A 21628-nucleotide genomic window follows, 5' to 3' on the forward strand; every position below is an offset into this window, starting at 1 on the left:
TGCTCTCCCATGGATATAGGAATGAATTATCAGCAGGTAGGATACTATAGCAACACTGTTTTTATGTTTTTACCTCAAGAAAACACTAAAATATTACTTAATTCTTACCATGTATGAGAGATGAGATCTTAAATAAAACATTTCAAATATAAAAGAAAAGCAACTTCCCTATTTAGATTCTGATTTCAGACTGAGGGAGAAACTAGTGTTTGTATCTGTGGTAAAGAATCATGTAACCAGAGGCACTGATCAAAATCCTACATGATTTCAGATGTTTGCTAACAATGGCCAGGAGTTGGTGACCATTTTTACCTGATGCTGTGAAAACACAGAACGCTCATGATGTATCAGTGGGAAGCTCTTGAGCTTTGGATTATACGAACGGGGTTTGAATCCTAGTGCTGCCACTCACTAATGATAGGACCTTAACTTATGGAAGCTTCGGTTTTCTGTCTTTAAACTGCAAATAACAAAAGGACCATCTTCAAAGGGCTACTTTGGAGATAAAATGAGACAATGAAGGTGAATTTCCTGGTGCGTGATCAGTGCTTATTGATATATTATCCAATATTTTTCTTTTACTACGGCCCCTAAAGACACAGCTGGTGGTTTCTCTTGCATATATACCTGGGATGAACTTGGTATTTGACCTTCAGGACTTCATGCCAGATCTTTAAAGTTACCATGTGAATGATATATTGAATAGCAGTTACTCCTATTTCTTTATGTGTAAACTTGATTCATTTCAATGTACAGCTTTTCTGGCCTATGTAAGAGTAGAGTCTCCTGTCCTCCAGAGAGAAATTCAGAAGATCAATATTGACAGGTGACAGATAATAGATAGCTAGCTAGCTATAGATAGATGATAGATAGATAAAAATAGATCATAGATAGATAATGATAGATAATTGCTGGGTCAATCAGTAGATAGATACATAATAGATGGATATAGAATAATAGATCATAGATGATCAATCAATAGATCAATTAATTGATAGATACACAATAGATACGTAGAGATAGATAGATGATAGATGATGACAGGTATAATACATAAATGTAAATGTTTGTTGAGATATCTATTAGATGCACGGATACTATCCAAAACTACTGCCTGATGGCATGAAAACAATGACTTTTCCTTAAAAGGTAATCTCTAAGATTAAACACTGATGACAATTCTATTCTGTCCTCTTGCTTTGCATGTGAATAAGATCCTCCTGCAAGCCTTCCCTGGCAGAGAAGGGAAGGTGTGGCTGCCGAGGGCTTGAGGCTCTTCACCCACCCCCAGACATCTCTGAGTCTCTCCAGGTGGGGCCTGACTTAGCTGGGAAGAGGAGAGGAGGGGCCTGGAAGGCCAACCAGAGCTGCAGACAGGTTTATGCTTAGGGAAGACATAGGCACATAATAAATCTGTACCTGTGACCATACAGAACGTGATCTCTGCAACCTGTTTTAGCTGCAGATGACAGATTCACTACTGTAAGCTGAAATGGTTCCTGAAGGTTTAAAAGTACACGTAAGCAACAAATTGTACATTTCCTTTATTAAATATATACTTTACGTCTTCAAGAGTGTGTGGGAGTGTGCACGTGTACACACACACACACACACACACACACACACACATTTTTTTTAATGAAATTATCCGAGATGAAATGAAAACATTCCTAAAGAGGAAACTGTGAGGCGCAGATGTTGCACGGACCCTGATGGCCTCACCTCCTGCTGCTCCAACCCTGGATGTATGAATGATTCTTCTCCTTCCTTGAGTGTGGGCACAGTCTGTGACTTGAGCTGATAACTGAACACCACAAGTGTGATAGCACCAGATGCCACGGAAGTGTCTGATCCATTGCATCCTGAGTTTCTCAAGACGTGGATTATCGTGAGGGAGCCTGACTCAATCTGGATGCCACGGAAGTGTCTGATCCATTGCATCCTGAGTTTCTCAAGATGTGGATTATCCTGAGGGAGCCTGACTCAATCCGGGGAAAGCCCTTGAAAGAGGGTCTGGCCTCCATGAGGTGAGGGCTCCCCATGGCTTTGGAGAAGCCAGCGAGGACACGCCCTGCCCAGAGAGGGCCACGGCCACGTGGCGGGGAAATGCTGGTGGCACCAAGGAGCTGGGAGTCTCAGTCTGACCACTGTGAGGACCTGAGTTCTGCTGACAGCCTGAAGAGGCCCCGGATACTCAGATGGGACCACAGCCCAGCCAACACCTGGTCACGTCCTTGTGAGACCCTGAGAGAAGACCCAGCCAAGCTGTGTCTGGGCTCCTGACCCATGGATACTGTGAGATAAGACGGTGCTGTTTTAGGCCCCTACATGTAGGGTAATTTGTTGCAGAGCAATAGAAAACTAACGCACACAACACTGCCTATTATTTGAAAACACTTTATAAAATTATCTACAAGTTAACTGTGGGAAAAACAAACACTGCTTATTGGGTATTTTCCCAACATTTTTCTCAGCTAAATTAACAGCTATGTAAGAACAAAATTTTGCCGTAAGCTTGTATTTACAAATGATATATAGATACTGCAATTTACAAACTACACAGTTACTGCGATATCAGGAGTAGATACTAGAGCAGCATCATGTTTGCCATAATCTTAATCTTCATTGAAATGATGTAAAAATCTGTTAGTGTGGATTTATGTGCAGGCTGAATATTTCCTTATTTTTATGACCCTATTCTATGCTTTCCCCTGGTTCTTAGCATGGTTGTGAATAATTTTTAAAGCTACTCATTGGATGAAAAGATGCTTTGACTCAATTTCCTAAAATACAATACACCATGAAAACCAAGAAGGCAATGAATGCTATTCTTTGAATACTATAATCTATTTTACTTTAAAACAGCAACGCTTACACATCACAACCAAGAATGTCTGGGAAATCTGTGAGTGTCTTTATTATTGATAACATTAGATTGTAGAAAATGTGCATTTGAGGACTGCCCCTCAGCTTGTATAGGATTTCCAAAATCTAGTTGTTAAAAAGAAGTAATCAGTGAGGACATGGACCCATTGTGATGTACTTTTACACCTTATTCATAGCCAGGGAGGTGAAGGCATTGAAAGAATCTATATGAGATACACACAGAGTATCTACCGATGTATTTGGGTAGAGACAGGTGGGACAGGATGCCGGAGGAAAATGACATCAGCTTCTTCAAGGTATCAGTCAATCCTATAAAGAAAGCATTATCTCTCTTGGTCAACGCATGATCTCAGGGACTCCAAATGATGGATTCTGACGTACCCTGCTCTTCACCTTCAGGTTTGTTTCTAGTAATTGATCGCATTCAGCGGCTGTATACACTTCATGCTTGCAATATTTTCTCCTTGTTTTGAAGCACCAAAGTGACAATGCATAGTGCTTCTGTATCGGTCTTGAGAATATATTCCTGCCCAAAGCCACTCTCTCATTTATAATAGTATATTTAACATTGATGTCATCTTTATTCTATCAATGTGTTAATAAAACGAGCATGACAGCTACATAAACCCACATCTCCGTGCTTTAATTTTCGCATCCACAGGCTATGTTGTAATGTGTTCAGAATTAGTCGTCAATAGCAAATCACCCACCTTCACCATTTACTTATCGTGGCAAAAACATAAATAAGGAGCTATCATGCCAGAGGCTGCAAATGGATGGGTCATTTTATAGAATGGACACCATTCTCTTTTATTTCACATTGAATTTGTAGAGGAAGTAGAGTGGGACTTCCTAGGTCTCTCTCTAATGTTGTTTAAACTGACTATGACCAGGCAGTCTGCAGATGCACAGTGCAGGTGGCAGCACAGTCTGCTGGGGAGCTGCAATGTCTCACCATCGGATGATCCCATTGCATCTGTAGCACGTCTAAGAGGGTCAGCTCCTAGTCCAACAAGCCTTCTCCAAAACACAACTCTTATAATAATGCTCCCCTGAAAAAAAGTGACTTAATTCTACGAGACGGTACTGTCTCTTAAACATTTCTGATACAGCTCATGGCAGAGTGAGAAGCATAGCTATGACTCATGAAACCAAGAGGAGCCCAGGACCCTGGAGGTGTCTGCAGTCAATGCTGGTTGGACATTCGAGACTGTTATGTTTCTTTCTCCCTCCCTCTCATGTCACTTGTCAGGGGTATTGGTGAACCAGCTTCTAATGGTTCCATCTGCCCATACCCTATGCTCTGTGTTCGGAATTCACAGTTCCAACCTCTCAGTCACTTTGATGACCGTGCAATGAAGAGCAGAGTGGCAGGATCAATCTCCCCTCCACGACACACAGCCACTGGTGTGTGTCCCAATGACACAAATGGTCTCACATTTTGTATAAGAAAAAAGGTTCGGCCAGGTGCGGTCACTCACGCCTGTAATCCCATCACTTTGGGGGGCCACGGTGGGTGAATCACCTTGGGTCGGGAGTTCAAGACCAGCCTGACCAACATGGAGGAACCCCATCTCTACGAAAAGTACAAAATTAGCCAGGCATGGTGGCTCACACCTGTAAATCCCAGTTACTCAGCAGGGTGAGGCAGGAGAATCGCTTGAACCCAGGAGGTGGAGGTGCAGTGAGTGGAGACTGCACCATTGCACTCCAGCCTGGGTAACAGAGGGAGACTCTGACTCAATAAAATAATAATAATAAATAAAGGTTAATGGTAACAATGGTTTCTGGGTACGGAATGTGACCTAATAGTGGAGCAGACATGGGGCTGGATATTCTATATGACGCCACTAATTCTCACAACAAATCTGCATAGCGCTTTAATATTATTTGCATTTTGCCACGGTGGAGACTGGGCTCAGAGGGGTGAATTCATGGATTGAAGTTCAAAGAGCAAAAGGTAGAAACCTGATCCAAGGCTTCTCTGTTCACAAAAGTCTGACCTTTCTACCCAGCCCTTGTAGGTTTTTATTCTGGACTAATTTACATGCACAGGACTGTGAGTAATCCTTAAGCCTAGAAAACATTTCTCCCATAGGACTGTGTTCAGGTTAACGTTCAAAGTGCTTTGAGTAACTGAAGTTAGAAAAAAATCCCTATTCCTCCTGAACCATGGAACCATGGCAGGTTTCTCCAAACCTCTGTTCCCTCATATCTAAAGTAGTAGAAAAACAGTAACTGTGGGGTTTGCATCAGTATTAAGTTAGATCATGGCAAGGTCTTTGCGTGTGAGTTACAATACATGCTAATCAGTCCCTTTGCGACCTGGGGTATTATGAGTGTTTCCAAGGCCCCTGAACCATGAGAACTGTCTCCACTTCCCATCATAAAGAGTAGGAGTTCCTATGCCAAGAGACATGCGTCACCTTCTATAGCCTTTTTCATGACCCCTGTTAAACAGAGTCTGAAAAAAACATACTTAAATTCATATAACACTCGGATGTTTTCAAAAGCCATTTCACATGTGTTTTTTACATAAGTTAGGAAAGTAAACTATGATTGTCCCTGCTTCACAGATAAAATCAAGACTGGGAAAAAGTGTGGTGGTTGGGATTGAACAGAGTAAGAACTAGAGGAAAGATGCTTTACCCCGGTCTGATTTTGTCTCACTTTACAACAGCGTAAGGGGCACTGAGAGCATGTCCTTCATCACAGAGCCCTGTGCCCGCATTCAGACAGAGGACCCAGAGACTATGTTCCCACTGTGGGCGAGAGCCCTGCAAACATAACTTCCTGTTTTCAGAACAGATTCAGAGTCCCACCTCCAGCTGCGTGCATCGCTGGCCCTGGGCTGTGTGTGGGCTTCCAGGACAGGCACAGCTCCTGTCTAACTCATATAGCACCTGGCATTGACCTTAATCTGTAGCATGTCTAAGAGGGTCAGCTCCTAGTCCAACAAGCCTTCTCCAAAACACAGCTTTTGTGATAATGCTCCCCCCAAGAAAGTGAGTTAATTCTAGGAGACTGACCGTATGTCAGGTGCTATATGAATTCGACAGGAGTTGTGCCTGAGGGGGTGTCCTGAAGACTGTAGCTTTCCAGAGAGGCCGGGAGCTGGGGTTAGCCAGGCCTTGCTGCCCCCCTGCCTCCAGAGCACGGCTGACTAACCCCCTGGAACCCTGGGCATGATAACAGGAAGACTGAAAAGGGTTCAGTACATGACTCTGCCACAAACCAACATGACAGACTCTCCCTATCCCCATCTTCCATCCCCTTACTTATCTCAAAGTCTAGAACCTTTCAAAAGCGGAAAAGATTTTTTACAAGCATATTGAATTGGATGAAATAAATTGCTTTTATTATTCATCGATTTTTAATTAAACATTTTTATATCTATTCAGCAAATATTTATGAAGCATCCCTTAGAAGCAAGCCAGGGAGAGTCACTGTTCTGCGTAATTACACCCATGCCTGACCCTCACCCACAAGGTTTATTCTACAACCAAAATTTAAGCTTGGGTTTATTTTGATGGCCGTAAAGATCTCTTTGCGGTAGGCAGTTCTGCCTAAACAATGAGACAGGTGTAAAGAACGACAGGGGATGTTCTCTGTAAGCTATGGCCACTCTTTCATCGATGCTGTGTCTAGTGCTGATGTTCAGGGAATGCAAATCCACAAAACCAGCGCCTGGACAGAGCAGCCCAAGGCCTCAAGCTCAACCATCTCAAAATGATTCAAAGAAAGACCAGTCCTGCGTCTGCTGAGATCAAGTGCTCCCTAGGAGTTCAGGGACTGATCACACATTCACCTGGAATCAGCCTAGTGGACCGAGGGAAAGTCAGCCCAGTGGGATCTGATTATTTTTTGTGTCGTTAAACCAAAGTATCCCTTTGAGTGGCTCTGCCACAAACCCAAACCCTAAGTGTTCATGATGTTCCTTCTACCTCTGTTCAAACTTCTGCCAATATCCTCTGGCCAGGAAATCACTGGCAGTTTGTGGAAGGGAAGCGCGGATGGGATTTCCCCTATGAGCCTCGTCATCACGTCTGCACTGTAGATGCCTCTCCAGCTTCCTACTTTGGCAGCTGCTTTTGTTTCCCAAGCGACATCATTTATGGAACTTAATGCCAAGCAGGCCTTGTGGGATTGGAATTGTGTCCAAAAATAAATGCAAATACAAAAGGACCCCCTTGAGGAGTCTGTCATCCATCTGAGGTGCTAAAACCAGCCACAAGACACAACATATTTAATGTCTGAGTCCAGTTATTGAACCACACATGTATGCCTGTCTTATCTCTATGTCCAGGTCACTCAGGCATCCACGCCTCTGTGCCCAGGGAGTGGCTTAGCCATATGTGGGTGCTGGGCGTTTCTTGACAAGTTTAGTCAGTGTCCATGGAACAGAAACTAGCAAGTGAAAGAGGGCGGTAGACCATGACCAAGTACATCAGTAAAATAATGCAAACTGTGTAAATCAAAACACAGCTAAGTATAATAAAGGGAAACACAGAGAATTCAGGATAGTGATAAGGGGACCAATTTAGGATCCCCCAAAATGAAAATTTACAGGGATGAGAAATCTGGTTGTGGGGCAGGATGAAGACAAGGGATTGTCAATGTCCCTATTTCCATGTCTCTAAATTAAACACTGTGTTGCAAAGTGTCTGGGCTCACAGGGAGGGCCTCTCCCGGGAGACCAGCTATGCAGCTGATTCATTTTCAGGGCTGGCCAGTGCACTCCTGCAGGGTGCATCCTGACAACCATAACTTTCCAGAGAAAGGGCTTTATTTTTGCTTTTTAAAATAATTGGTACAAAATTGCCATATGGAATTGTGGCAGCTGTATCTCGCAGATCCAATTGTTCATCTCAAGGCTTTCAATGTTTGTTTGGAATGTCTTTTTTACCCATCTGTAATTCCTTATCCATTTTCACGAGCCCTTCACTTCAAGCCTCTGTTTGGAGAACATTTTAAAGATGTCCCTGACTATAGGTCCTCTTCTCTATCAAAAAAGTGAGACTTTTAAGAGCCACGGGTAGGGGGGTTGCCTTAGGAAAGCTAGCCGCTGTCCTTCAAAAGCATCCCCTGGGTGATTTTGTAGGCTCAGACATCTGGTTCCATTGGTGTACCCAAAATAGATTTATCTCATCAGAGGGCCCATAGGACTTTAATTTAACATCAGAATGCCAGTTCTGTAATTTGAAATAACTGATGAAGCTGGTCCATGTACCGGAAATCCTGTATCAACATCAATAAATCACCCTCAGAGGGCTACTCTGATAATCAACGCTTCTGTTACTTAAGGTGAAACTCTTCTTGCCTGAGACAGCTCTGTGGACCCTTGGTGTCCCCAGGGAATACCCAGGGAATACAATCTGAATGACAATGACCCAGTCTAAGCATCTTATGTCACAGATCACACATCTGTGTAACGTGCCAAGGAGTACAAGCAAGTGGGCACTCATTGTCCCCGATTTCACAGAGCTATGGGTTATGGCTCTGTTTGACATCATTATACACCAGAAGCATATTATCTGGCATGAAAATAGACAAATCTGTAATGAAAAGCAGTGTTTTGCAATGAAGGTACACTTTTAAAGTTTTATTTTGGTCTGACTTACTATTCAGAAAACAGTAGTTGCTTAACAAATGCCTATTCACTAACATATTTATTCCAACTTGGCCCAAAGATACTCTGGCTTTTCTTTCCTGCCAATTCCTTTGCATGTGTCAATATCGGTCAATATACTTGATGCCTGCCAAAGCAGGATCACCTAAAATCATTGAAAATAAGTTCATCCACAATTCTGGTATTCAGTTAGAAGGCCTGGATTTGGGTTGCAATTACACTACTCCCTGTGTGCAGCAAATCACTAAAAGATTTGAAGACTTGGTTTTTAATTCATAAAGAAGAGTAAAAGGAGCTATTTCCCAAGACCTGGAATTACCAGGATTGTAAAGTTGAAAGGTACCTAAGTGTATGCTTTCGTAAATTTTAAGGGATAAACAAATATTGTGTGTACCCATTTCTAAAAATGTTAGGGTTTTTTATTAAGCTATATATTTTACTCTCTGTTGACATTTTCTAATCTACTCAGGTATATGCATTAATTATGGATCTGAAACCTTTAAATACTAATGTGTCCTTAAGTCATGCAATTAACTAGCAAGAGGCAATTACAAAAGTCTTTTGAAAATAGTTGAAAGTGTCTTTACACAGTCTTAAGTGTTAATAACTCACATAAAATATTTTATATAACCAGGCATCATTTCTGACACATCTTTTTGGGACAAATATTTGATTCAGGTATTTGATCACCTTGGGGAGCTGGGGATTTCTTAGGCTTAATTACTTATATTTAAACCTAACAATTTAATGTGAGGTGAATACTATTTTGATTATATAGCTCTCAGCACCACCAATTTTCTATTACAAATATATTTTCTCATCAGACAGTATGTTCCAACTCGAAGATAATCTTGCAAAGCAGACCTGAGGAGTGTCTGGGTTTTGTAGGTGGAACCAAAAAGGTGAAACAGGGAGAACAAGAAAATTACTCCTGTCAAATTGATTATAATAAGAGCCAAGTTCCAGTCCTCTCCAATATTTCTTTCTTCTATTTATAAAACATTTGTGCTGCTACGTAATCAAAAATGTCCATAGAATTGGAAGGTGCCCTTAAACGGACTGATCGATTCAAGATTTTACAAAGCTATTCAGTGAAGTGGGAGTGATAGCAAAACGTCCTAAAGTGATGCTGGATGCCTGGGAACAATAGAGTCACAGCAGCCACATGGGGTCCAGGCAGGGCTGAGCCTTGCCCACTGACGCAGGCCTTCTGGGTGAGGGAGGGTGGACATAATCATGGAACAAGCCGACCACCTTTAGTTTCCATCCAGTCACATGGCTCTGGAGCACATGGACCTTCCTAACTACCACCTGGACAACAAAAGAGGCTTCAGAGTTATGGAAACAGTTCAGTATCCCTCATTGATTCCAATCCCCTGAGACTCCAGTATGCGTACATCTTTTCCTGGATACTTTGTGCATCACTGTGAGAAAATGAGACCAAGTGTTTATAAACGAGAAATCGTTCCTACTGGACATAGCTGGAGGAACATGGGAGACAGTTACTAGGGTTGGAAACGTAATGAGAAATAAAATACAAGTTGAGCACAATGTGTTTTCTGTGAAGCAGCCGCGGGAAGCGAAATGGTGAGTTTAGTGAGATCCCAACTTGCAGCAGTGTTGAGGGTGAGGTCACAGGAGAGAGGGAGGAACCCAGGCCAACGTTTTCTGCTCTTTGCCCAGGGAGCCACAGCAGGGGCAGGATGTGCAAAAGGCAACGAAAACGTGTTCAGTGGCAAGAGAGTTGGAAGAACAACGTAGGTGTGCACGGAACTTCCCCGTAATGAGACAAAATTTAATTTACCCATAGGCTTTTCAAACAGTTTTTCTTCTCAAGTATCTGTGCTCCTCTAAGACTAGTGTAGGGGCAAGGTAGTGGGGATGAAGACAACCAAGTAAGAAAACAAAATACATTGAACATCTCGACAGGGACGAGAAGTGGAAAAAGCAATCGCAATAGCATTCATTCCATCTGCAAGCAAAATGGCTTTACAAGAGCTCTTTGAGACATTTCTGAGAGCGGAATCCTGGAAAGTAAAATTCCAGTAAAAATTATAACTACAGGTTGACCTTGTAACATCAATGATCAGTGTATTGTGCATCAATGTCAATTCACAGGCTTTCTATTTACTCAGTCTTTTCAACGGTATTAGCACAAAAGTCAAAAACTGGTTTCCTCTTGATTTCAGCCACACTTATTCTATTTTTTGCCCAAAGTCTTACAATTCTTCACCTGTGATTTTTCCTCCGCAGAGGGATTTGCGGTGATTAATCTTCCTCTTAGGCACCTGGATTAGCTCTGGGTCTGTAGGACGATTATTATCTTTTCTAGGCCCTTTTATTGCCTATCCATCAAATAAAGGTGTCCGTCACTAACATGCTTTTACGCTCAAAACCCCAAACTTTTAAATTTCTAACGTCATGGTGTTCAGTATCCTGTGGTTTTTAAATTTATCTGATGAGTGAAGGATTTGACAGTTCTATATACTTTAAACATGTTAATTAATTAGTTAATTTTAATAACTTATCCACACCAAATAGCTTTTTCTTTTCCTTCAGAACTAAAAATGCTATAAATGGCAGTTATCATATTGCAAATTCCTGCTTTTGAAACACAGCATTTCTTTTATTTCCCTGTTCTTTTGGCTTCTTCGTTTACGTCTTTAAAAACATATTCCACATTGATTTGTTCATACAAACGAGGGCGAGTACTGAAAATTGGGAGCTGCAGGTTCAATCCTGGCTCCACCAACTCTTAAAACTGTTATCTAACTATCGCAAGAACAGAAAACCAAACACCGCACATTCTCACTCATAGGTGGGAACTGAACAATGAGATCACTGGGACACAGGAAGGAGAACATCACACACCAGGTCCTATTGTGGGAAGGGGGTTGGGGGGAGGGATAGCATTAGGAGATATACCTAATGTAAATGACGGGTTAATGGGTGCAGCACACCAACATGGCACATGTATACATATGTAACAAACCTGCACGTTGTGCACATGTACCCTAGAACTTAAAGTATAATAAATAAAAAAAAACAAAAAAAAAACTGTTATCTTTGGCAAGTATTGAAAGTATTCTTAGTTCTCTCATCTCAAAAATTAGTGGTGAAAAGAAAATAATTTACTACATACAGTTGTTATGTGTGTGTGTGCTTATACATATATATATGATTAAATGTATAAATATATATATGTGTGTGTCATTCAAAGTCTATTACCTCCAGTTACTTCAGACATTTCTTCTAAATCCTTCATATATAAGCCCATGAATTTTTATCATTGTGTACTATATACACTGTACCACAATCAATATATTTAAGCCCATCAGATCTAAAATGTTTTATGTTTCCTTTTCAGGTCCAACTATTTTGTTATTAAAATTAATATTTCCAAGTAGATAAATTTCAAGCAACTACTAGTAATGCGTCTAAGTATACAAACCAGTCAACAGAGTGCAGAATTAAACTGCAATCCGAAAGACAGTAGGCAGCCAGAAAAAAATCAATATTTAAAACTTAATATAAGCCAGGTATCAGATGTGTTCCGACAAAATGAAAAAGAATGTGATTAAGTCGTACATTACTTACTGGTATAGGTGAGTTGAAAACCTTGGTCGGTGTCAGATCCATTGGTGTTGAACTCCAGCCACAGGTGATTGGACGTGCTGTTTAGGATCAGCCTCAGCAGTTCGTTTTTAGTGAAGGTGCCCAGTGGACGTGAGGAACTGTCTTTTCCATCGTAGACCTGACGAAAATCACAGCGTGAGACTCTCTATGCCTTCATTGGATTCTTATGTTAGCAATGTTAATAAGACATCCAAATCCTCAAAGACGCCGTTTTATACGATACTGTATAAAGGCATATAGTGTATAGAAAGATAAATGAAGGACTTAGTGCTAAATCGTATTTGTTCTTTAAGTTTTATCTTTACCATTAACACTAGAGGCAAAAGATCCCATTTTTGTTCAGATCATTTCATATTCATTACTTTAAGAGCTCTTTCTGTGTTTAGTTAAAATTAAATAAATATTTCTTTACGTTTCCAGGTTTCACTACCTACCTTTTTATTCCTTTTCTCATAGTTCAGTTATAAAAGTGGGAAAGATTTATAATATTTTAGTCTTGACTATCTCCTCTGAACTCTCAACTAAGTCAAAGAACATACCCTTCCCTTCTGTTCCCTTCGGTCTGGATGCATTAAAGGACAACACGGTGTGGCGGAATCTTGTCACATTCTGTAGTCTGCAAGACTGAGGTGGCTTTCATCTTGAATTTGTAATAACAGAAGTACCTCATCATGTAATAATAACACAGAAGTGTGATGTTGCTTAAAATGCTCTGTATGTGACATTATCTTCCCAAGGAGTTGTAAAACGAGAGTAGATACAATAAGTATGTGGAACATAAAGAAGACATGGCTTGGTGTTGGCCATTTGGGAGAGGGAAAGTTCAGTCATGGGTTCCCAACTTTTGGGGAGACAGGTCACACGGTGGGGAGCAGTGGGTTGGTGTCACTGTTATATTCTGAATGAGGGTCAGGTAAAAGTGTTTCAGGACCCACGCACTTTCTGCCAATGCCCTGAGGCTCAGGTAACAGAAACAGCACTGACTTTCTAGGAGGACAGATACCTAATGCATGCGGGGCATTATGTCAAACCTAGATGACAGGTGGATAGGTGCAGTCAATCACCGTGGCACTTGTATACCATATAACAAACCTGCGATTTCTGCACAGGTTAATTCCCAGAGCTTAAAATAAAATAAAAGAGTCAATGCAGCAGTCCCCGCATCCCAATAACAATAGAGCACTAGGTGGGCACAGCTAATCCACCTGCCTCCCTCACTAGCAGGGGGCCATAAAAATAAACATTTATTACATTATATTGGAAAATGCTCAGTTTGTCTTACTAGAAAAGTGGAACCCTAACTAAATAAAATTAAACAGAGTCTTAGCAGGCTCTTCCAATGTGTTTGTTTATTTTCCCCACTTATTTCCTCTTTATACGGGCTAATTCTTCTTTCATTGTCTTTCAATTAATATATAAACCCAGGGATGTACACAGATATACATACTCAGGAAAGGAGAAAATACATTTAGAAAAGATAATTTTGTGGGTAGTTATTTCATTACAATTAAATATGGACATGCTACTGGGGTAGAATCAGATACCCTTTAATCTCCTTACTAAAAGACTATTGTCCCAGGTCATTGTTTAAAAACCATTATTTGGTTTATTCCATGTTTTTATTAGATGAGCCATGGTCTGACCTCCAGAGACTAAAAGGTTTTAAGTCCAGAGGAGTCTGGGTCAAAGAGAAAATGTGCAGGTCTCCCCAGGAAGGCCTTGGGCTACCCCGTAAACTGTGGAATTGTCTGTAATTCACAGAAATCCAGGAAGACGGGGAAACACGAAATAACTCGACACTCCGTGAAGCCCCTGCTTGCTCCTGACACACTGTGAGCTCATCCGCTCTCCTGAATCTTGGCTTCCTCATGGGGACTTGACGAAGTGCACTGTGGATCCCTGACAGATTGCACCTCGCTGCCAGTGGTTTCATGGTTAGAACCACTAAACATAAACAGCTCAAAGGCTAAATCGTAAGATTCTTCAGAACAGGAATTTTGCCTTCTTTATCCACGTCATCAGCAATTAGCACTGGGTCCAACCACCGACAGCCCAGAGAACAGCTATGTCATTGATTAACATGGAGATTTCCCCTGTCAGTTCTCTAAAGTTAAAATCTGGGTTCAGGTTTTGCGTTGATCACAAATAAAAACCCAGATAGGAGTGGAAGTCAGAAGACTTGATTTCTGATCCCAATGGAATAAGGAACAGGCTACACCTGTTCTGTACAACATTTCTTAGTTATATTTTTTCACCTATAAGTAGCTACATTCAAAGGGTTCTTTTCAGTTATTAGAGAAAGCCTTCCGGATTCATCTGTTTAATACAAGGCTGTAAGTATTTGCACTACAGACCCTCCTCAGAGTTTGGCATTTAATCAATGCCATATACTTTAAGGGATGTTAATGGGTTAGCAGATGATCACAGATTAGAAAACGTCACACAGAATGTTAGCATAACAATACTGAAAGTTCTGGGGAAATGTTTCCCCGTTTAACAGCAACTATACCCTGCAGATTTATTTCCAAAATTAACTGCATTTTCCATTCTGTATTCCTTTCATGACATGTTTCTGAGAGGTCGATATCTCTTACATGGTTTTTCCACATGAAGCAAGAAAACATCATATTTATTTACGTGTGCAGGGGGTGCGTGTATATAAAATTTTAGTCTTTATTATTACATCACAGTATGTGTGAGGGATCAATGTGAACAGCATTAGGCTCAAAAATTAAGATAATTTTACTAGAAATGTTTTTAACGGAGATCTTTATTAGCATATTTAACAAAATATATGCCTGCAAAACATGTAGGCATTTTACATCATTGACAGCTTCTCTGTAATTAAATGTGAGAAGCAAGTTTTTTAAAAAAAACTTTTTGTTATAATCAACAACTTTAAATGGCGTGCAATCACAAATGAACATAATTTCCTTCCTTCCATTCCAATAATATTTATCCTTGTATATTTTATGCAGTATCTCTAATCACTCACCTGCACTAAAGTATAGTTAAGAGTTATTTAAAAGTTTGCCTTAAAGGCTTACTGACTTCTAAATTTGAGGTTATTAAAAAATTCAGAAAATGCCTACTTGTGATGTAACTATTTTTCTTTTTTTAGATTAGTAAGAATGTGCTAGTTTCCTGCCTAAAAACCACTTCTTAATTACAGTCCCTCATACTGCCAGCGTGAGCTTTCAAAAGACTATTAAAATGAAAGAACAACTAGAATAAAACCACTCTACTAAATGATGACATTGAAATACAGTCAAACGCGGCCTTAGGAGGAAGTGAGGCCCTTTAATCTCCTGACCTGTGCACAAAACTTCTAATGAGGTCAAGTGGAGCCCAGCGGGGGCTCCATTCCAGCCATTCTGTAAAGGGAGGACAAACAGGGTTTTCCCTTTTAGTTGGCTTTCTGCATATTCTCTTCTAACGCTCATAGCTCAAAGTGAGTTGACGGTACTGAATCTAAAATGCATCATTATGTGCATCTAGGCAGATGTAAATTAATTGAAAAACCCCTGGGATTTTAAAAAGGGAATAAAAAGAGCCACGTGTCCCTTTCTTGCCCGAAACCAGGCTTCTGTTCAACGAAATTGCTCACCTCACTGAAATAAGCAGGTGATTGAACGGATGATTTCTAGCAGGGGTGTCCAATCTTTCAGCTTCCCTGTGCCATGTTGAAAGAACTGGCTTGGGGCACACATAAAATACACTAACACTAACGACAGCTGATGAGCTTTAAAAAAATCACAAACACATCTCATAGTGTTTTAAATGTTTACGAATTTGTGTTGGACCACAGGCAAAGCTGTGTTGGGCCGCATGTGGCCTGTGGGCCGCGGGTTGGATGAGACTGTGTCACAGCATTAGCTCTTCTTGCTTAAGTCTTTTCCCTTTCAGTGCCCTGAGGCTAGACTGCCCATTCTCCAGACCCTAGATCATGGAAGGTTCCCAGTTTATTGAAATACGTACAGGAGAGGTGAAAATTCTATCAGAATCTTAGGAGTTAAGGGGCATTTCTGGTTGGAGCTGGGATTTTATAAATCAAGGCAGGACCTGGGTACCCCCGCAATCAATATTGAGATTATGACTTGTCCTGGCTTGGCATCTCCTCATCAGCCCTGTCTGTGACCTGACCACAGTGGCTGGATTTGCCTCCATTATCACTTCAGAACCTTTCCAGCTTTCCACATTATGGCCACATTTAAAAATCAAGATTAACTACAGAAAGGTTGGTTTGAGGACCCTGCAAGTTTTAATAGTTACAATTATGTGCCAGACACAATGCTAGGAATGTCCACTTATGTTATTAGATTAAATCCTCAAGACAGTCCAAAAAGGTAGGTACAGCTGCATTTTCTTACACATAAGGACGCTGAAGATCAAAAGTGTTAAATAACTTGCACGAGGTGCTGGACTAATAAATGTTAGATCCAGGTTTATCTACAACGTTATTTCAAAGTCCACATACACTGTTCTAAGCGAAGTGATATTACACCTCCTGAAACTCATTTGTAAATAAATATAAATAAATCATATATAAAAAGAGATATCAATATGTGCATATATCTATATGTAGAAAAACAGATAGACAACATATTTTTTGAGAAGAAAAGTTGGAGTCATCCTGTGGGAGAAGATTCTTTTTACCTTTAGAGTATCTCCTTCAAACAGCTGGAAGCTTCGTGCTCGGAGGTGAATACCCTTGCCGGCTTCTGTTTCTATTTTATAGATACACTCATGGTTATTATCATAATTGGATGGAAAATTTGGAGACAGTAACGTTCCTTCATTTCCTTTGACACTTGCTCCACATTCAGCTAAAATAAATAGGACATCAGAGAAAGAGGATTCAAAAGTGGAATTACTGTTTTTAACAGATTAAAACCTTTAAAATCATGATAGCCTCCTCTTCTATCAATGTATGTCTGTTAATAATACATTATTTTAAAATAGATCAGTGATTTTTTAAAATTGTTTCACCAACTGGACACAAAAAGATACCCCGCTTAGCTCATTTTCAAAATTGTCTTATTTATTTTAAGAGAATGACCTCTGACTATGTGGAAGCAGCATGTAATCATACAGAGAGTTCTAGAATAAAACAGAGGTGCTCCGGCACCATGGCTGAGGGACCGTGTCACCAGGTTGTCACAGCACCTCTCCCACCCGCCTCGTTCCTGCCTCATGAAATGTCTCCACCAATTCCCATGCACCCATTCTACCATTATTTCTCTGCAGTTTTTCTTCACTGGTATCTTATGGCATCAACTGGGACGCATTCAAAGTGGAATCTAATGACAGACCAAACCACTGAGTTATCTTGTCACAGTCTTCAGGATGTCACAGCCCTGAAGGCCTTAACATTATGACTTAGGATGGAAGAACATTCAATGGCAGTAAATATCTGCTTCTCCCCCTTTCCCAATGAAGGAAGAGGATAGTTGACTTCTCGATCTAAATTTATACCAAACAAAATTCCTCTTATCAAGGTCAAAGTGAAAATACATATAACTGTCTACTTTCTGTCAACCTGGGGAAAGTCGCTTAACTTTTCAGCACTTGTTTCACTGTGAAAGTGAACAGTTTAGGTCAAGAATGCTTTCAGCTCCAAAATTCTAAGTCCAATACAATCACACACACACACACAAAATAATAAAGTGGCTACATATGCGGGCGCACACACACACAGAGGTTTGCATGTGCCAAGAGAGCTCCACAGGAGTCTGCACCAACAATTTTACAGACTAGATGATGTGCCACGAACATTTTTAAAAAAATGTGTTTAGTGATATATATAGTATATGATACATATCATGTGATATGTAAGATGCATATCATGTGATATATAAGATGCATATCAAATGTGATATATATGAGACATATATGTGATATGTGATATCACATGTGATATGTGATATGATATGTCTCATATATATCACTAAACTATATATAATTCTATGTACTTCTTTAATTTGGGGTTTAAAAATTTGAAACAACATTCTAAGCTAAAATATTAATTTCTGTTGCTTCTTAAAAGCTAATCCAATAATGGCACTAAATTGTAAAAATAAAGGTTTTAGGATAATGCATGGGCTAAAAATAGTACCATTTTGTGAAATTCTTAGATATTCTTTGTGAGTAAATATGGACTTGCACATTTTGATTTATATAGACTTCTATTATGGGTAAGATTTACTTATTGTGTAGAACACAATGAACTTGGTTTGAAGGAGAAAGTAGATTTTCTGTTTCTGTTCCTTAGTTGAGCTGTTTTCTATTTCTGTACTTTTTAAATAAAGCTTCTAAAACATAGAAGTCTGCATATTAATGGTTTTCCCAATTTCATAATGCCCTCAAAAGCCCCACAACGATGTCCGCATTTTAATAACCAGAGCCATACACCTTTACTTTCAGCCATTAGGTTAAGAAACATCTCTGTTAAATGTGAGGCATTGTGTAGGCTCAACATTATTTAGGTGGACAAGTTGCTTCAGCTATAGAATTTGAATCCAATTTAACTCTATTGAATAGGCAGATTGAGAGGTTATATATTTTACTTAGTTTTTAAAATAATCAAATAAACAGTTATTTAATGTCCCCAATAAAATAACCTTCCCTAATATTGAATATGTATTAATTTATACAGTTTGGTTAATGCTATGAACTTGGGACTTCCTAGCCTCCATGTCTGTCTGTTGTAAGCATCCCACAGAATGCCTATTCGTTTGAAGAATAATTGTTAGGTTGGAAAGCGAGCATCAGTTAAATGCCAGGTATGTACTGAGAGTGGGAGAGAAGGATGCACAGTGTTCGTTTTCCAGTGGGTTGCTCAAGGTATTGCAGAATTTTACAGATGACTTCTGCATGCCCATTGCCACAATGCTGATTCTCTCACACCCTCACTCCCTCTTTGACCATGAACACAATCAGCTACGTCACTGACCATGGACATCCTAATCCACTTGCCAGCAGGAAGTTGCTAGATATCCATGACTGCCCCCCAATGATTTGTGCACATTGAATCTCAGAATGCCTCCATGTGGAAGGGTGTGGGGAGAAAGCCAGAGAGGAAAACGCTTGACAACTTGGGTTCACTTCTCCCTCATCCTCCTTAAACAAAGATAGAAAAGCAGACTTTGGATATGGTTCTCAGGGTGCAAGTGTTGAGGGAGAAGTGCAGGCAATTGGTGACGCAAAGATGCCATTGGGAATTTAAAATCATTTTAAGAAATTACAGTAATATAATTATATAATCATAATTATATATTTGTATAACTATAATAACTTAAAAACCATCTTAAAAGACATATTTATATATATATACCCATGAGTAGGTGTATATTTATAAATACATATAAATATATTTATATCTATAGAATATCTATATTATATATAACATATATCTACAAAATAGATATAAATATATAAATATGGAGAGAAAAGCAACTGATGTGTTTCTCATGCTCCATACTTGGGCATCCCTACTCCAGCCCACACCTTGCTGGTGTTTGAACAGTGATCCTTCTCTATTAGCAATTTGATGATTCGCAGACAGTGTAAGGTTGAAGAAAAATGGCTTTACAGGCTGGGGGCAGTGGCGCACGCCTGTAATCCCAGCATTTTGTGAGGCTGATGGGGGTGGATCATGAGGTCAAGAGATTAAGACCATCCTGGCCAACATGGTGAAACCACGTCTGTACTAAAAATACAAAAATTAGCTGGGCGTGGTGGCACGCGCTTGTAGTCCCAGCTACTCGGGAGGCTGAGGCAGGATAATTGTTTGAACCCGAGAGGTGGAGGTTGCAGTGAGCTGAGATCCGCCACTGCCCTCCTGGAGACAGAGCAAGACTCCATCTCCAAAAAAAAAAAAAAAAAAAAAAAAAAAAAAAAAAAAAAAAAAGAGAGAGAGACAGAGAAAGAAAAATGGCTTTATAGTTTAAACTCAACAACAAGCTATTTAGATAGTAAGCTCCTTGGAAAAGTTAATAATTTGTGGATACTGAATATCTTTGTTGGATGTTCTTTTATTTTTTTTTTTCCTTCCTGAAGAAAGTGTCTTTCACATAAAAGCCAAAATAAATGAAAATAAAGTTTAAAGAAGCCAAGCTGTGTGTCCTCCCTCGGCTGCCCCATGGAGAGAAGAGTTGGGGTTTCCAGCTATAAAAGGTGCTGTCCTTAAAGGAAATAAAATAAAAACGTAATTCTAACAACCAGAGAATAAAACCTAGTCACAAATACTAGAGAATATTTAAAATTGAATTTAACAAAAATTGACAAAGGCAACCATTCCAAATTTAGGTCTTTTATTAGGTTTACAAGTTTAAAAACAATTCATGCAATTGAAGATATACTGGCATAGTGGCAAATAAATAAATCATTTTCAGGTGGGGAAGGAATGCCAGGACATGGGCACAGTCTCAGGTGCAAGACAAATAGGATGTTTTTATGACTTTATCAACATGACCGAAGTGAAGCATCACAGGAAGGAACTACGGGAGAGGGGACTGCAAACACAGCCTGAACCAGCTTGTAGGGAACGCCAGTGCTTCATTGAACCATGGCAGGAGGTCCCTGAAAGAGTTTGGAGCATGGACGTGCCCTAATAAAAGGATGTTTGGAAAAGAGGAATGCCTTAAAACAGTTGAATTTTAAAGACTCTAAACAAAAACACAGAAGGTATAGATGTTGTGAAGATTGACTTGTGACACAAATTCTAGAATTTCAATAGAAGAGGAATATCTTTGAAGGTTCAAAGAAGTAATCGTAGGAAAAATAAGTTGTAGTAATACCATGCCTGATGGGGTATAGGAATTTATCTAATTTTTTTTTTGGTCTATATGTCACTTACATAATGCATGCTCTTATTAGTATTACATCATTGGCTGGGCGCGGTGGCTCACATCTGTAATTCCAGCACTTTGGGAGGGCAAGGCAGGCAGATTACCTGAGGTCAGGAGTTCAAGACGAGCCTGGCCAACATGGTGAAACCCTATCTCTATTAAAAATACAAAAATTAGCCTTGCATGGTGGTGCATGCCTGTTGTCCCAGCTAATTGGGAGGCTAAGGCAGGAGACTTGCTTGAACCCAGGAGGCGGAAGTTGCAGTGAGCCGAGATCACGCCACCGCACTCTACCCTGGGCAACAAGAAAGAAGCTCTGTCTCAAAACAAAACAAAACAAACAAACAAACACAACCATGGAAGTATATAACAAAACTAAACCCATGTTACACATGAGAAAACTGAGGCACAATAACACTAATTAACATGCTCAAGATCACACAGGTGTGAGAGGCAGACTATTATTTGAACCCCAGGCAATCTGCTATCAGAAGGTGCAATAATTGTGCTATGTTTGTTAATACACAATCTTGGTAATTATTCCTATTGGCGGATATTAAATAATCCGTGAGGGCTACTTGCTTATGACTTTAATAACCTTGTGGTTCCAACAGGATAGGAAAGTGAT

The 21628-nt window shown here is 40.0% G+C and overlaps 1 protein-coding gene across 1 annotated transcript in view; it reads right to left on the reverse strand.

Moving 5' to 3' along the window:
- CSMD1 (CUB and Sushi multiple domains 1) overlaps window positions 1–21628 on the reverse strand; it is a 2044058-nt gene that overhangs the window by 362713 nt on the left and 1659717 nt on the right. Inside the window, exons 22-23 of the mRNA XM_030937494.1 lie at window positions 16808–16977; window positions 12113–12269 (exon numbers count right to left, since the gene is read on the reverse strand). Coding sequence (XP_030793354.1) covers window positions 12113–12269; window positions 16808–16977 — 327 coding nt within the window. The remainder of the gene's footprint in view (window positions 1–12112; window positions 12270–16807; window positions 16978–21628) is intronic.

This window comes from Rhinopithecus roxellana, chromosome 9, assembly GCF_007565055.1.
Source record: "Rhinopithecus roxellana isolate Shanxi Qingling chromosome 9, ASM756505v1, whole genome shotgun sequence".
Classification (NCBI taxonomy): domain Eukaryota; kingdom Metazoa; phylum Chordata; class Mammalia; order Primates; family Cercopithecidae; genus Rhinopithecus; species Rhinopithecus roxellana.